General features: G+C 38.9%; 1 protein-coding gene across 22 annotated transcripts in view; it reads right to left on the bottom strand.

Annotated features, from left to right (window-relative positions):
- The window catches only part of LOC106949528 (calcium-activated potassium channel subunit alpha-1-like), a 96,496-nt gene that overhangs the window by 15,311 nt on the left and 64,741 nt on the right, over positions 1-16,444 (bottom strand). For 11 of the 22 annotated variants that reach the window (XM_015035813.1, XM_015035820.1, XM_015035815.1 and 8 more), the window contains 13 exons: positions 16,254-16,364; positions 16,024-16,129; positions 15,854-15,936; positions 15,658-15,727; positions 15,370-15,525; positions 14,896-15,005; positions 14,570-14,638; positions 14,363-14,449; positions 13,994-14,070; positions 13,316-13,324; positions 12,291-12,464; positions 9,161-9,193; positions 4,788-4,881 (listed from right to left, as the gene is read on the bottom strand). In XM_015035813.1, the coding sequence (XP_014891299.1) occupies positions 4,788-4,881; positions 9,161-9,193; positions 12,291-12,464; positions 13,316-13,324; positions 13,994-14,070; positions 14,363-14,449; positions 14,570-14,638; positions 14,896-15,005; positions 15,370-15,525; positions 15,658-15,727; positions 15,854-15,936; positions 16,024-16,129; positions 16,254-16,364 (1,179 nt within the window). The remainder of the gene's footprint in view (positions 1-4,787; positions 4,882-9,160; positions 9,194-12,290; positions 12,465-13,315; positions 13,325-13,993; positions 14,071-14,362; positions 14,450-14,569; positions 14,639-14,895; positions 15,006-15,369; positions 15,526-15,657; positions 15,728-15,853; positions 15,937-16,023; positions 16,130-16,253; positions 16,365-16,444) is intronic. The other 11 variants (XM_015035817.1, XM_015035821.1, XM_015035826.1 and 8 more) reach the window with 5 other exon arrangements.

Below are 16,444 nucleotides of genomic sequence, written 5' to 3'. Positions count from 1 at the left end.
TCCTTGATTTTTGTGACGTATTACATAAAACATTTGCATAACTGTACATGATCAGCCACCTTTCCACAATTATATACAGTGTTGGCCAAACTTATTGACACCAGCAAATGAATCGTTCTCAATTTCTCTTCGCCCACTTTTTCTAGAGTTATTAATCTTTCTTCAGCACACCTCTTTGCTTTTCTATACAACTCATTTCCACACAATATATCCATAAAAGGTTGATTTGGGAACCATTTCTATTATGTTTTTGCCATCATCTTTCCGTTGAAAGGCCCAGTTATGATCTATTTTAAATTTTCTGGGAGAGGCCAATAGATTTTTATTTAAAATATGTTGGTATTTCAAACAGTTTATGCCATGCACTAAAACATGGCCACAGCATCACAGTTCCTCTGCCATACTCAACACTGTCCATATTGAGCTTTTAGAAATATTTATACATTAAACTCACATGAATGACACAGAAAAACTCTAATGCTAATATTTGTGAGGATAAGAAGTAGTTTTTTCTTGGCATACCCAGACAACCAGAAATATAAATGTAGCTGCCTGATGTTTTAAAATTTTAATTTATTTTTTTTTTTACCACTGTCACGGTATGATGCTAGCCATCTACCATACCATCCATAGAGTAAATATAAATTCAGACTTTTGTGCCTGTAATCTCATCCACACGAACCTTAGTCTCATGTGTTATATATATATTTTTGACAGATTAATGTAAAAAAAAAAAACACCAACTGCTAGATTACACGGATGACTACAGAGCACATGCTATAAATTTACTTTGTCAGATTCAGACCACAGACAAAAAAAACCCAGACAGCAGCCTTCTGTCCCTGTCCAAAACCTTTAAAATACTTTAAGTCATCTCTCCATAAGAGGAGAATGTCTTTAATCCATGTGAGTGCTCTAAAAGAATGCCATCTAAAATAACATGTTACGTATGCATGAAAGTGTCAGCTGAAACTACCATCCCTCAGGCTGCGAGAGACTGAAGCCAAAAAAACTCGCCTTTGGGCTCAAACACCCCCAGGCAAGAGCTGGATGTCCTTTCTAGAGCAGATACAGCTGGGGAAGGAAATGTATTTTCTGTCACTATCTACCACTCAGTCAGCTGGCTTTTAATTTAACAGTAGGCTGCATGTACAATGAATTTATGTGCACAGTACTTGTAGGAAGACCCAACTTTAGTCAAATTTTATGTTATATAGAGCTAGCATACTGCTTGCTAATAATATTTAAAACATTTTTTTAGCATTTGAATAAGCCTTGAGACCGAGTTGAACTTACACTTCCAGCAGGTGCTCTGTGTACACATTTCTAAAAGAATTTCTTTTTGTGAGGGGATGTACTTAGTGTTATGTAATTTTATTTGCCTCAAGATCTCATGGCACCCTAATAGACACATACTTCTCTTTGGCATTTGTAGCTTGTCTTCTTTTATCGCATGATTAAATCATATATTTTACTCAGTTAATAGGTCAAAAGTTGAGTTGTAAAACATTTCAGTACAATGTCATGGAAGTCGCAACATAAATCTGGGGATAGAGCTCACGTCAACACAGTTCTGTTGGAACCAGAGACGATTAAGGAAGGAAGTGTTGGTGAAAGCCACTCTGACGTTATTTATTTATTTTTTTTTAATGTTCAAGTTATTTCAGCAGCTAAAATAAAAAAAAGAAGTTCTACAATTTTTACTTAAATACCTATAACATTTTATTTTGGCAAATTAAATATTTAGTGGTGGATATCCAGCCCTTTAATATGATCAGATCTCAGTTAATTTAATACATAATTTTAAAGTTGATTTTTGTTGAGTATTATTTTACCTCTGCATTTAATATGTAAAACTGAATTTTTCCATCTCCCCACTTTAATATTTAGTGGTAACAGGTAAAAGTAAAATACAAGTGGGCATTAAATATGCACCTACAATGCATAGTGTCAATGAATTTACAGATTTATATGCATTTGATTTGATCCTGTTTAAGACTTGTGACCTCAGAAAGCCAGGTGAAAGAGTTCGCCCATTGGTTGTGTGACCCTCATTTCAAATACCGGCTGCCTTTGGACTGCTGATAATCCTACTTTTCCATCTCTTTTAGTAATTGCCGTGTTTTCTAACCAGCAACTTTACCATTACTCTGGTTTTGTCATGTTGTATATTTATCAGAACTGTTTGCAGTTTTAGTTTTCAACAGAGCTTTAAAGTGTTGGGTTTGTCAGTAACAAAGAACACAAACAGCATCGTTAAAAAAGGGTGAAAAACGGGATAAGCACATGTTGTTTTCTGCTTCTCCAACAGAATTTTGTCTAATCAGCTTGACCTTAAATGCAAGTTCTAAGAGAAGTGAAAGCACTTAGAGGTTTTACACCTTGACTAAATATTTCATCAAAAGTCAAATATTTGAGCACTCACTCAATGGAGCCGCTGTCACTTCAGTTTGTCCTTGCAGAGATGACTGGTGAGGCTGAGCTCTGCCAGGATAGCCATCGCTCACTGTCAGCCATGACGGCCTGTCACTATCCTACACCGCCAATTGCCTCGGCAGTGCAGTGGCAGACATGACGTGTATGTCAAGGCACTTCGATGTGACCAAACACGTTTTGACATGCCACAGTTAGATGTGTCTTATGACCCATCAAGGGGGCTGTGGAAGGGGTGTTAATTTCAGAGAGGTCGTCATTGCGGAGCTCCAGACGGGACGCATTAGCGTGCTGGAAGTGGGAGCGACACAGCCTCACGGACATAAGTGAGGGTTGTTTGTAACCCCACAGTTCTTTTTGTTATTATTATTTTACCCAACGTCACTATAAATCAAAAGGTCAAGTGACTTCTAGAAGACCTTAATGAATCATGAGATGTACAAAGCGGTCACCAACAAAACTGCTTTGCACAAGACTTTGTACCTTTTGAACCTTTCCCACATTGCAACTCAACTGTTTTGCATTTTATTGGGGTTGCATGAGACAGCTAAACACCAAATGGTGTATAATTATGAAGTGCAAAGCAAAAATATGCATGCGTTTCAAACTTTTGTAACAGATTAAAACTATATATCAGAAATGTGTTTGGTGCATATCTGTTCAGCCCCTTCAATCTAACATTACATCCCCACAGTTATACAAATAAGTATCAGGCTGTAGGCATACCTTACTTTCACAAGGACAGGGAAACTTGTCAAAGTTGATGAAAAGACGAATGGATACAGGTCAGTTTAAGAAGAAATCCTGTTAAAGGCTGCAAAATACTGAGCTGAGCTTACATTACACTCCCAACAGGAAAACAAACGTAAAGCCAGAATTACAATGGAATGTTTTGTTTTTATCAAAGAGGACAATCATCTTTTAATCCATACTTGAATATAATTAGGAATCTCTGGCAAGATTTAAGAACTGATGTTTACAGATGCTCTCCATCCAGTCTTGAGTTTTAAGCCAAGACAATGTAAAAAAAAAAAAAAAAAAAAGTTAGTCTAGTGTACAATGCTGGTGGAGACATTGGTTGTAATAGGACATAAATGTGATGATATATACATAATTTTGCATGAAACTGCATCCACATCCTTTATGTTTTTGTCTTATTGAAACTTACACAAGCACTGAGGGCTGGAAACGTCTTTGAAAACCCTCCTGTCATGTAAACTGACAAAGGGATGCTCTTCAAAAACCCTCAGCCAATCTGTTGATCATTACTTATTTACAAAGGCCTTGAGGCCTCAGGTCCTATAAAAACACATTTGATACAGCATACACCCAGATGTTTTTTTTTTTTCCTTTGCTTGTTGCAATGAAGTATCCCTTAGGCAACCGCAGTAAATCCCTCTCCAGCGTGTAGACAGCAGGCGCTGAATGGAATAACACAACCACCTGAATTGCTGTGGATTAGTGTGGCGAGTAGATGGATCGGTTTGGTGGGTTCGTATTTGGCTGATGGCTACAGTGCTGGAAAAGCTCGGGTTTTTGTAACCCAAGAGTCCGGAAAACCCCTGTAGCAATTCAACATGAATGCTTTGAAGCAAATCAAATGGGGGGCAGACACCCCAAAACCCAAGGCCTCCGATCAAAGGAAACGCTAACTAACCAATGCATGTAAATACTTTTATTCATAAGACATCAAAGTCACTTGTCTAACCTTTGCTTGCTGCCTACCTGCACCTTATCTTGCAATGTTCAATAATATAGGCAAGTGGGTTTGGTTTAAAAATGTCAAACAAATAGCGGTCCCCATATTAGCCAACGCTAAAATAGAGTCATCTGTCAGTTTTAATGAAATTACATCTGTTCCACTGTATATACATCAGGCTGCAGGTCCTCCCTGCTGCATGGCTTTCTCATCACATGGCACTTAATGACAATGAGTGCTACTATTATCATTCTGGTAATGGTCTCTTGTTGAATAACAGCGTTATCTTAAGTCAGGATCAATAAGCGCTGATTTAATTTCATGAGACAAGATAAAAGCAAGGTAACATTTGAATTCGCCTTTCATTGCGATGATACATATCATCTGTGGCCTAACGTGCTGAAAAGACCTCGGAGGGATCCGACAATAGATGAATAGCCTTGGGCTATCCATCCTTTAGAGCTTCTCTCCCTGCTAGGTGCTGTCATTAGTGCCAGACCTGTTTAAGAGCTGGAGTCTCTAGTTGTCACATGAAACCATGTGGCATTTGCAAGTCTGACATGTTTTTTGACGAAAAAAAATGGGTTCAGGGAGTGGGCTGGGGGTTACAGAACATGCTCTTCAAGATGTTCTTCATGAGATATCGGTGTCGTACCTTGTTATCTTGGGCGAGGAGTTTGGAGAATTTCTCATGCCTCCGTTGCGCTGCTTCTTTTTGGGTGACAGAGCTGTCTGTTGGTCCTCTTCAACTGAAACAAAATGTAAAGGTATGAGGAGGGCGGCGTTGTCACACATCAAGTAAAAGTCACAGAGGACACAGCACAGAGCGAGGTCGATGAGTTTAAAGGGACGGTACACAAACAGGCTGGAATGTTACTGGGCGGAAATAGAAGACAGTTAATGCAGATAGAAAATAATGGTAGATGGTTTTTTTATGGATTTATTTACAAATACAAACATGCAAGAGCGCCACCATGAACCTTCATGCAGATTACCAAAGTCCAGTTTGTAGCCAGAGAACTCCTGTAATCTAGATTAAAAAAAATCTAACAATAACGATACAGTAAGGGTTAATGAGATCTTCTCATGATATTGAAATTTCTCAATATGTATTATCAAAGTAAGGTATTTTTCCAACTGCTGCCAGTATGTGACTATGTGTGTTAAAGAAAGTTTACTGTCACAATGCGGGCCCTGCAAATGAAGATGAGTACATTAAGCTTAATATATTGATGTAGCTACATTTTAAAGGAAGTAGACCTTTAGCTGCCCTGTTGTGTGATGGAGCCGTTGGGCTAGCCATAATTTGCTTTTGCTACTTTTGATTAGTTTTTTTTTTTTTTTGGGAGCATTTTGGATACTTGGTAGAAACGGGAAGTGAGAGAATAATAGACAAGATGAAAAAAATATATATTTTTAAGCACTGTGAGAATACAACAACTTGGTAACTGTTAGCTGCTAATGATGCTAGTAAAGCTACCTGACTCATGTTTTCTGCTGTGCTGAATGAAAGCTGATTGAAATTTTATTTTTCTTTAATGAATTTTTATTTTTTCTTTAATGAATCTAGACTACTCGCACACACACACGTATACATATTAGATTTTTGCGATAAGTATCAGGCAAGAAGTTTCCTCTTTTGTTTAATTTAGATTTTTTTCAGAAAATTATTTCTTGAACCAAGCTTTATTTGATTAAAAAGGCTACACTCTTTTACCTCGTAGGCAGAAAGTGGCTTTGTAATGTATTGCTTGCATTCTGATTTTAGTCATTCATTTAAAATCTTCTAATATTAAGCCTCCTGCAGTACAACAATTTCTAGTGTTCCTTCATCTTGGGAGTGGCGGCCCCCGTGCCAGGGTGATTTATGCACAGCGGAGATGCCCCTCGGACATTGTCTTCATCACTCCACCAAACCGCGCTGAGCTCTTCATCGGGACTGAAGGATAAGTTTTTCCCATGGGTCAAGCAATCAGGCAAATATTTTCACAAGGTAATATCACAGCTCAGGAGGGAACAAGTCAGCAGGAAAATAAACAGGAGGAGCCAAGAGAAGCAGTTTTACTGATGGAGCTTTAACAGCCACCATTCTGGGGGAATGGCTTGTTACAGTGTGTTAAGGCTGTTAAAGACACGCTTGAGTATCTTTTCAGCGACGATTCAAGCTGCGAATATTTTTTTTTTCCTCCATCTGCTTTTTTCTTTAAAAACATATGAAGAAATTGCAAGTGCTTGCATTAAAATTAATAAAGTCATAGACGACACTCCTCTGCAGATGAACTCAGGGTTTCCAGCGCTGATCGCATGTCTAAGACTGACATCATAATGGAACAAGTGCAAGTACACGGGGCCGCCAGTGGAGAGCGACGCTCCGACACTCGGGGGCCCTTCACATCTTTGCTCGGCCTGTTTAATATTTAATGTTTTGCAGCTGACAGCTGCTCAGGCTGGGTCATTAGTAAAGAATGCTACACATGCAGCCACTCCAGCCTGGCAAGCACATGCTTTGGTTGTGCTGTTGTTGAACACAGGCCTGCCTAACACAGCAAGAGTAGAAGAGAGGTGGGGTAGTTGGCTCTTACACTGCCGCCGACCGAGTGTGGTGACACATGGGTGACCGGGATGGTATCTGTACTTCACCGGCAGGCTTCGCGCCCGCTGAAGTTGACGAGTCTCCTCTGCCACCCCTGGCAGCCGGCCGACCCTGGCCAGGTCTCTGGAGCCCACGAGGCTCAGTTTCAGGGCGGAGGGCTTGCTGAGGGGCAGTAGGCTTCCCTTGCGGTTGTTTACCAAGGGAACGGGGACAGCAACAACTCTGTGAGGGCCCCTAGAGACCACGTTGGCTGAGACATGGTTCAGTTTGGCTGATTTGGACTGAAAAGGCGGCGCTCGGATTACAGGGCTGCTGTTTACTGCTAAATGAAGAGGAGTCAAAATCAATAGCTGCATGATGGATTTTTTTTTTAAGTCAGCTCAAACAATCTAAAAAGCCGCATAATATTCTGTTAGAAATGGATAAATGAATAAAAAAACGTTAATCATTGGCACTACTTTTTTTCTCAGTAGATTCATGTTTTAGTTTGTCCAGTAAAACATTTAGTGCCTTCCAAAAGTGTCAATAGCACTTTTTAAAATTTTGACAAGTTTCATAAACTTGTACAAATACAATTTTTCATTATTTTTAAGCGACGGACTAAAAGTATGGTTTTGGTAATTATGAAGTGAAAGAAAAAAATATATATAAAAAACGTTTTGTTAAAAAAAAAAAAAGCTTGGTGTGCATTTGTACATCTACATTATTCTAATGCCCATCAATACAATAAAGAGCAACCTACTTTAAGTACTCACTTAACAACAAACGTGAAAGAAGATGCTTTGGTCCGATGAGATTAAAACTGAACTTTTTGGCCCTTGTGCAAAATACTACACCTAGCGAAGAGCTAACACTGTTTCATTACCCTGAATGCACCGTTCATTACCCTGAACGCACCGTTCATTACCCTGAACGCACCGTTCATTACCCTTAACGCACCGTCCCCACAGTGAAACGTGGTTTCTGCACCATGTTCCAAGGCTGCTGTTCGTTAGCTGAGACAGAAGAAAACATGGGCAATACTTACAGATTCGTGTTTACAAATGGACTTAATCCAATCTGTGTTTGGGCTTTGTTGCAAAGAAGAAAGTACAAAAATGTTGACCTCTAGATCTTATACAGAGACTTGCAGGTATAATTTAGTATACCAAATGTAGTTCTACAAAGTATTTATACAGGGTGCTGAATAAAAATACACATTGCTCTGTTTATATTGCTAAAATACACATGTAGCCTTTTCCTTTCACTTCACACTCTACTTTGTGTAAATTTATTATATTAAATCCAGATTAAAGAGTAAATCAAAATTTGTGGTTTTAACGTAACAAAATATGAAAACGTTTGAGGGCTATATAAACACTCTTGCAAGGCGCTGTAAGGTAGGACTTCATTTAAAGTAACTTCAATGCGACCTTTATGTGTGTGTGTGTGTGTGTGTGTGTGTGTGTGTTAATGAAACAAGTTAATAATTAAAGTACAATCACTAGTTTGGGTGGGTAACTCTTTCTGGCACAAGAATGCTAATATCTGAATAATTGAACAAAGCCTCATTTTTATTTAACGCCACTTAACCAGCTCGTATTCACCTCAGATGCAATGTTCCTTTTGACATTTTACTTTGATATTTATTATACACATAAATTAATAAACCTGCTTTCAGGTGCTTTAGCGATTGTTGTGCCACAAGAAGAAGGAGGTGACACCGTGAATTACAGCAGCCACGGCTGCTGTGTGCAGCTCATGGCTGACGGGTGACGGGGAGTGGAATTCAGGCTAAGGCAGTGATAATAAAAGGAGGTAAAAACTAGTGACGATAAAAGAGAGAGAAGAGGAATGCTTATTTAAGTTAAGGGGGGGGGGGGGGAAGGTCTGGAAGCTAAAACCGGAGAAGAGAGATGATTATTCTAACAGTCAGCTGTCTAGCAGATTATCCTCCCTGTTTCAGACCTCCACTATATATCTGCCTCACGTCAAACATGAGCAGCACTTCTTCAGGACAACACAATGTGGCAGATTTGCTGCACAGATCCTTTCGAAGTGAAGTGGATGACACTTGCCTGATGGCTAAATGAAAAATGCCAAAATATTATATCAATTCTTACTTTTACTTTTATATATTTATGCATTATTTATTCCCAGGAAGAAAAAAAACCCTGCCATTTTGATGTTTACTCAAAATCTGTTTGTTACATTTTGAATTGATCAGTGATTTAATGTATTCACACATAGAGTGAGGCAGCAGCACCCCCTAGTGGCGACACCCCAGCGTAAAGAAAACATTTTCCTCCGGCTTTGAATGCAAAATACAGTAATGGATGATGACAGAGGAGACGGTTGAAATACAGCAGGTTAGAGACAGATCAGGTGGTGACAGTTGAGAATGCGCATGTGGAAGTGTTAGAGAGAGACGTCAGGAGGAGGAAATCAGCACTTACTTGATTTGATATATCCATTATAGCTATTTTTAGCTGAGGAAAATACAGAGATGAATGAGAGGTTACAGGGGAAAACAGACGGCAATGAAAGGCAAATTAAAAATGAAAACAGTGGATTGAAGGTTGAGGAGTTTGTCTTTTTAAGGCACTGAAAAGAAATCCAGAAACGAACCCTGAAGACAACAGGAATTAGAGAGTAGAAATAAAAAAAGAAGACATTTATGTTGAATAACTTTTTGGGTTTTTTTTTTAAAAAATGAATAAATTTTGATGTCAAAGCTGAGATGCTACAATGATTTTATACAGTAATTAATCAGACAATTAGTTTGTTAATTGACTGTGAAAATTAGTAAGCAAAATAAATATATAAATCACAATACAATTAGTTTTCTTCCTGAGACTAAAAATTTTTTTTTTTAAATTGCTGGTAATTAACCCCCAGAGTCCAGGTGGCGCGTACAAATCACTTCCTAAAACCTTTGACTAGCATTTCAGCTTTCTCAGCATCTTTCTGAGAAGTCTGAGAAAGCCTTTGTAGGTCAGATTGGCTGTTACAGGCCAGTAAAAGCACCACTCTGAAAGTTTATTTTGGGTATTTGTTTACACGTATCTGCTCAGTGGTTCGTATGGGCGAATCCTCCAACCACGGCCCACACCTCCAGGATCTCTTCTGCCGTGAATTTGCTCATAATCTCCTCAAACCTGTGGTTATCCCTGCTGCTAGTGTATCTTTACAAAAGTCAAATAAATGCAGAAAAACTAAGGCACATATATGTCAGACGTTTAAGCAATATAAAGTTAGTATATATTTTTAAGAGGTTTCTGTTCCAGCATTATTCATTATAGTCGTAAATTAAAATGCCATCTTCTTCAGCTCTTACAACTTCAAGAAGGTTAGCATTTGATTTTGAGTTTTGCGTTACCAAAATAAATAATCAAATTGTTCCTTAAATCACTTTCTCACTCCTCAGATGTGCCCATGAGAACCAGCAATGAATGTGCAGAAGTTTGAGCGAGTCACTTTTTTGTGTGCACGAAATCCCACACTTGCTCATTAGTGACTTATTTCGACCCCTTGCTCACAATAAAGGTCATGCGTTGAGCTTAAGGCACGATGGTGACAGCGATGTTCAAACAGGGACCTTGCTGGTCCTGGCATCTGTCGCCTGCAATTGCAGGGCGCGAGCAGAGTCACAGGACTAACAGGCTAGCATCTGTCCCACAACCAGAGCAAAGCAGAGGAGGGCGGGGGCATCTTGGTTTGCCTGGTGGTTACGAACTGTCAGGCTGAGTTTCATGATAACCGGTAGCATTCCAAAAATGAAAATGCAAACATAATTTCCACGTCAGGCCGCATAAGGCCTTGCTCTGTGTGTCTTGCGCGCTGTGTCGACAGCGGATGTGCAGCCACGCCGGGGCAACGTTCGCCAGGCGAATCTCACAGCAAACAGCCCTAGAAGACACGCCGAGGGGCGGGAATGCCCAAAGAAGCTTAGCTCCGCTCAGAATGCTCTTTGATCTGGAGATATTTACTGAAATTGCATGGCAGTCTAAAATGTTTTCCAGCAAACTGCTCTGAAACCTCAGACACATTCTGCAAGACTGCTGCCACGCAGCAGAACAGCCTTTAAAAGGGGGAGTCACACCTGAATTAAAAATTCCCGTTCATCTCAAATCAATTCTTTTACATTCAATACGATCCAGCACTCTGTTATTCCACATAAGATCCAGCTCTGTTCCAATCCTCTTACTGCAGACTTCACTCAGGGTTAGGAAACTAAAAGCTAGAAAGCACATCCAGCAAGCGCAGCACTGGTTTATCTGCTCAACATGTTGCTGATTTTACCCTCAGAGCTTTTCATCCTAATTTAATAAAGCCACTACGTTAACCTCAATATGTGCTGAAGTCTCCTAAAAGAAATTCCCCTCAGGTGTTGTCAAGATCACTTTTAAATTCTCGCCGTCATCTACTTATAATAATATCCAATCCTGCATTTCTCATTTCTGCAGGGTTGATTAGTGATGTATTTGGATTAAATATGTTTTACTTTACTCTCTTCAAAATAATCTCCAAACATCATGCTGAAAACTGCATTAAAATCCTCCAAAAGTGACTTTGTGTTGGTGTGTGAGTGTGTCTGAGAAAACTTAATGTTTGGTTATCTGTTTATTTAATTTATGCAAGGGCAATTTTTGATTGACAATTTCTAAACAAAATACCTGCATGCCTCACACAACAGAGAGAAATAGCTTCCAAACGAGACAATGCAAAGGGAAAGACAAGCACCAGCTGACCCAACAGTCAAAAGGCTAAAGCAAACATCTGCAGTTCTGGTCAGGAGTTTAAAAACACTCTTAACAGGCATAAAAGTCATTTATTTGAGCTTTTAATCATTTTTCTGAATTGTTCATTTTTTCAGCTTGAGATGTTCATACAAAAGCTACTAAAGTGTTCTTTGAAAACAAAATAATGGGTGCAGACATCCGTTTATAATGCAGACCCACACATATTATTGGTCTGTTTTTTTTTGACCAATCATCTTGCCAGAATTGGTAGAGTTCACGTACATTGGTTCCAAAACCAGGTTTTGATACTTGTCAAAAAATCCTGTCAGATTCAAGTTTAACCCTTCTGATTCCACTAGTTTCAAAGGATTTAGATTTTCACACACTAGGGAGGTACCAATAAAGAAAGTTCACTCTGACATATGTCAAGAGATTCCAGGGAGTTGATATAATTTGTTAAAAAAACAAAAAACATTTAAGGCTCTTTTATGATTTGAGCAAATCTCCCTGGATAAAACACCAGGCCAGCAAATTCAAAGGGTAGTCATCCTTATTGGTTAAATAACCAATTTAAACGTGTGCATCTAAGTCTGGTTGTTAAAACACACTGAAGTTGTGCATTGTAAACTTATTCCATGCTGAAAAAAAAAAAGAGCAATTCTAGCAAACTATCAAAAGTCCAAATTACTATGACGCGAGAAGGGTAAGTATACTTCTGACCTGAACTATATGTTCTGGAAAGTGAGGACACGGCAGCTAAAGCCAGAAAGAACAGAAGCCGCAGACACACTGCAAAGTCAACACAGAGCACAAGTGAAGAGCACACGTCACGGCGACAACTTACAGGCACGTAAAGTGGCCGAGCAATCATTAACAGAGAGAGCAGAGAGTGGGATGTCCCGATGAGGGGAGTCCAAGTTACAACGCACTATAACCGGCATGCAAGAGCGCTCCCACTTTGAGCGCCTGCGATCAAAGCAACATGCCAGTCTCATTCTCTTGAAGGCGGGTGTCTTGGCTACAGTCATGGGTTCAGACGAGAGGAGAGGAAGAGCAGGTTAATGTGGAGGGTCGCTCTGGGGGAGAAGAGGGCAAAGGCAGGTAGGCTGCAGAACAGAGCCTTTGCAAGAATGAGCATGTTCAGCTTTGTTGTGACAAATTACAAACTTTAGATCTTATTTGGATTTAGGTTTTTTTTGTGTGTTTTTTTTCCCCCTTCCAAATTTTTTACTTTGTGGAACAATATATTTCCTGCCTTTACCCCTTCGCCCTCATCTAATCGTGACCCCAACAAGCTTATGCTCACTACTTTCTAAGACACTGCATATCTCAGCAAATGCTCATAATCTTGCACTATGCTATGAGTTAAATCCAAAGACAGCACAGACTTCTAAAGAAAAAAAAAAGTAAGTCAAATGTACTATTTTCACAAAAACAAAGATAAATCTTATATCACATACAGAAAACCAGAGACATTCTAACAGTTGTACAAAACAGTGCAGGGTCACAAATTACTTTGACATGACTGCAATAAGATGTGCAGTTATTATTTCACTGGCCAGTGGTGACACCTTGTGGTGAGGTTGAGAATTACTGACTAAACTCTGCAGAATTCCCATAATTAATTTACTGTTCCTCGTATATGTAAAATTAAATAAAAATTAGATATTGTTAAATTAAATGTGTTAATAATATTTGTCATTTATGTAATTGTCAGTCTAAATGCAACACATGACAATGACTGGGGTCCAGGCAGCAAACATCCACCGTTTCATGCAGCATTCACTGTGCATTCAAACAGGTCGCTTCAGTCTGGGATGCAAATAGCAGGCTGTGTTTTTGTAGCAGAAACAAACCAACATTACTCACAATATATCACTAGAAAGTGATTTTTTTTTTAAATGTTCCCAAGCAGCAAAAAAAAAAAAGAATATATGAAATGCGAAAGTTATGTGTTGGTTTTTAATGAAATAAGGAAAACAATTTGAAGATGAGTTAACAACAACATGATTTGTTGTTTTTTTTAATCGTCTACTATAGCAAGATCCATCCGGGTATCTGTGGTGTTAACAGTCTGTCTGAATGCCTGCTAACATGACAGCATGTTAAAGTTAGTTAACAGAACAAACATCGAGATCAAAAACTCGAACATGAAACGCATTTAAAAGGAATTCAAAAGACTAAGATTCAGATGAAAAGCCTGAAAGATTGTATTTGCTGTTAAACTGGGGTTGACCTGAGAAATCAAACTGTAAAAGTTAGCAGTAAGGCACTTCGGTCAATATTAGCTGTTTTTAAAAGTCTTGTACAAATAAATTTGACTTTCTTAAAAGTGATAAATTATGTATGTGCATGTCTTCAGATCTTTGGAGAGAAGGGCCTGATAAGGGTATAATGATGAGGTTTTATAAGATTGTAGCTGGAGAAGAAAAGCACCTAGTGAAGCAACTGTAGTTTTTAAAATCAAATATCTCTCTCCATCTTAAACTGTGCATACATGTTTAAAAGTCAAATTACCGGACACTGTTTTATTGTACGATAACTTACATTTCTTGCATCCACATTTCTTTATTCTTTTGGGATCTGTTATGTCATCGTGACAAGCCTTGCAGTAAAACAGCGCCCTGCAGAATAAAGAGAGAAAGAATTCACTAAATGCTGGTGCTGCTTAAAGTTACTACTGAAAAAAAAAGTTTAAAGACGGCTGTGAAATTGGCCCAACATGAAATGCAGAAAATCTTTGAATTACATTTGAAACGAAGGAGTCAGTGCAGTTTATCGGGGGGCGCCACACTAATGAACTGCACGTTACATTTTGATGTGTGAACACTGTTTATGTAGTTGGACCTTGATGAGTCATGATTCTGTGTGCTCAGTTAAGAAAAGGACTGACATGTTTAATCTCCAACTAATTACCTTTTTACTTCTTTGGCATCACTTGCGATGAAGAAGCCCAGGGTTCCCTCCTGCATTTTCACATGGTTTCCAGGGTTGATCAAAGTGCTGGGAAGAAAAGGGGAAATGTTATTTAGGGGTTTGTATAGCTGATTTAAAGTAGCTTCACAGCGTCGACCAAACTCTGCATTATTTAATGCACCCAAACAGCTCAGACAATCCATTTACCTGCTTTCCCTTTGATCAGATTTGTGCTCTATAGCTATCAAGAGTAACTTCAGCTTCACGTAGCAGAGTCTGCAAAGCATAATACCAAAATTAGATAAGAATTGGAATAGTTCACCGACAATCATACTCTTCATGAAAACCAGAGCCAGAATTAAAATATATATTTCTCATCTTTTCATCTTAAGGGTAAAACATTTTCAATATGTCATAGAAAATATACAATATTTTTGATGAAAAGGCCTGCAATTGTAAATACAAAAGTGTAAATTTTGCATATAAGGAGGAAATAAAACGTTAGAAAAGAATGCTAATATTTTACTGCTTACTCGCAGATGACTGGGAAGGACAACCCAACAAAGGCACTTGACAGGTACTCTGTGTACATCTCATTGGATACTCCTTCAAGGTAGTACTTCTGCCATGTGTCCTCCTCAATCTGCAATAAAGAGAAGATTTTCTAACAAAACATGAAAGTGGTTCATTTATTAAAGCCGTTTTCACATTTTGCCACGTTGCAACCACAAACTTCAACGTATTTTAAAAGGGTTGTATGTGATAGACCGACACAAAGTGGTGCATATTTGTAAAGTGAAAGGAAACGAATACGTGGTTTTCATTTGTATAATTTTTTGAAAAGTGTGCCATGATTTATGTTCTCAGCTTCCTTGAACCGCAAGTCTTTTGGGGGATTTCTCTACCAATTGGGCCCATCCAGAGACTTTTAATTGCAAAATATGCACCTATTACTCCTAATCACTTATTTTTGATGCCACAGACAGATGAATCCTAGCTGCGGGTACCTTGATAAAGGACCTCATGGAGAAAAGGTTGGCCAGCATGGTGGAGAGTCCTTGAGCTAGGCAGCTCTGGGCAATGAACCCGAGTTTCAGCTCAGCAAGGCAAATGGCGTCATCCCCCTCCTTCCAGTTCCAGCTTGGGATGTTCAGAAGGTGAGCCTGTGGGAAAGGAATAAAATGCTACTCACTGCACATTTTTAGGAAGATTAAAAAAGTGATTAATCTCAACACAAAACGCCTTAAATTATTTGCAAACAGCAGAAACGTGTCCACAGTAAGGTGAATACGAACCTTATTGTGGTACTGCAGCATCTGCGTTATTATTCTGATCTTCGGATGGTAGTTTTTGATAGATATTACCCTAACAATAGACAAAAAAAGAGCTTGAATCTTGTATTATTTACAAAAAGTGGGTGAAGGACAGAAAAATGCACATCTTAAAATCCGATTTAGAAGCTGAGTGAAAACGTGGACTAGTTTTAGAAACCTCATGATGTTGGATGCATCTTCGGCGTCTGGGTCAGCACAGTATTTGTTCGCCAAGATCAGGCAGGCATCAGCTGATTCAATCTAAAAATTGCACCAAGCAAACGTACATTTTCCCATAACGCATATCATAATCCGACATGCACACACAGAAGAAGGATTATATGTTACCTTCACTCTGGCTAGGTCATGTGGGTTCAGGACAGACCCCTGGTAAAACTCTACTTGGGTAAAATGACGCTTGAACAAGGCTTCCAGCTCAAGATTAGGGGAAATACTGAGAAAGAGGGGGGGGAAAAAATACTCATAATAAATCAGAAAATTTAAGAAGAAGCATTTCTGATGTAAATTTAAATTTGTTTTCACTTGCAATCCACAACAGTTCAAAGATTTGCACTTACTTATGGAGAAAAACAATTTCTACATTGACATCATCCCTGTCCTTGTGTAGGAAGTCTTTTAGGAAGTTGGACACACTCTCGAGCGTTATGTGACCACAGACCACGATGTGCCTGGAAAACGAGGGGCAGAGCGACAATAAAACTAAAAGGCAGCAAAAGACAAAAACAGAGGAAAAAAAAATATATCTTTG

This window comes from Poecilia latipinna, unplaced genomic scaffold, assembly GCF_001443285.1.
Source record: "Poecilia latipinna isolate Pla-1442-1.1 unplaced genomic scaffold, P_latipinna-1.0 Scaffold349, whole genome shotgun sequence".
Lineage (NCBI taxonomy): Eukaryota > Metazoa > Chordata > Actinopteri > Cyprinodontiformes > Poeciliidae > Poecilia > Poecilia latipinna.
The sequence above is the reverse complement of the archived record's forward strand: the minus strand, read 5'-3'. Positions and strand labels throughout refer to the sequence as shown.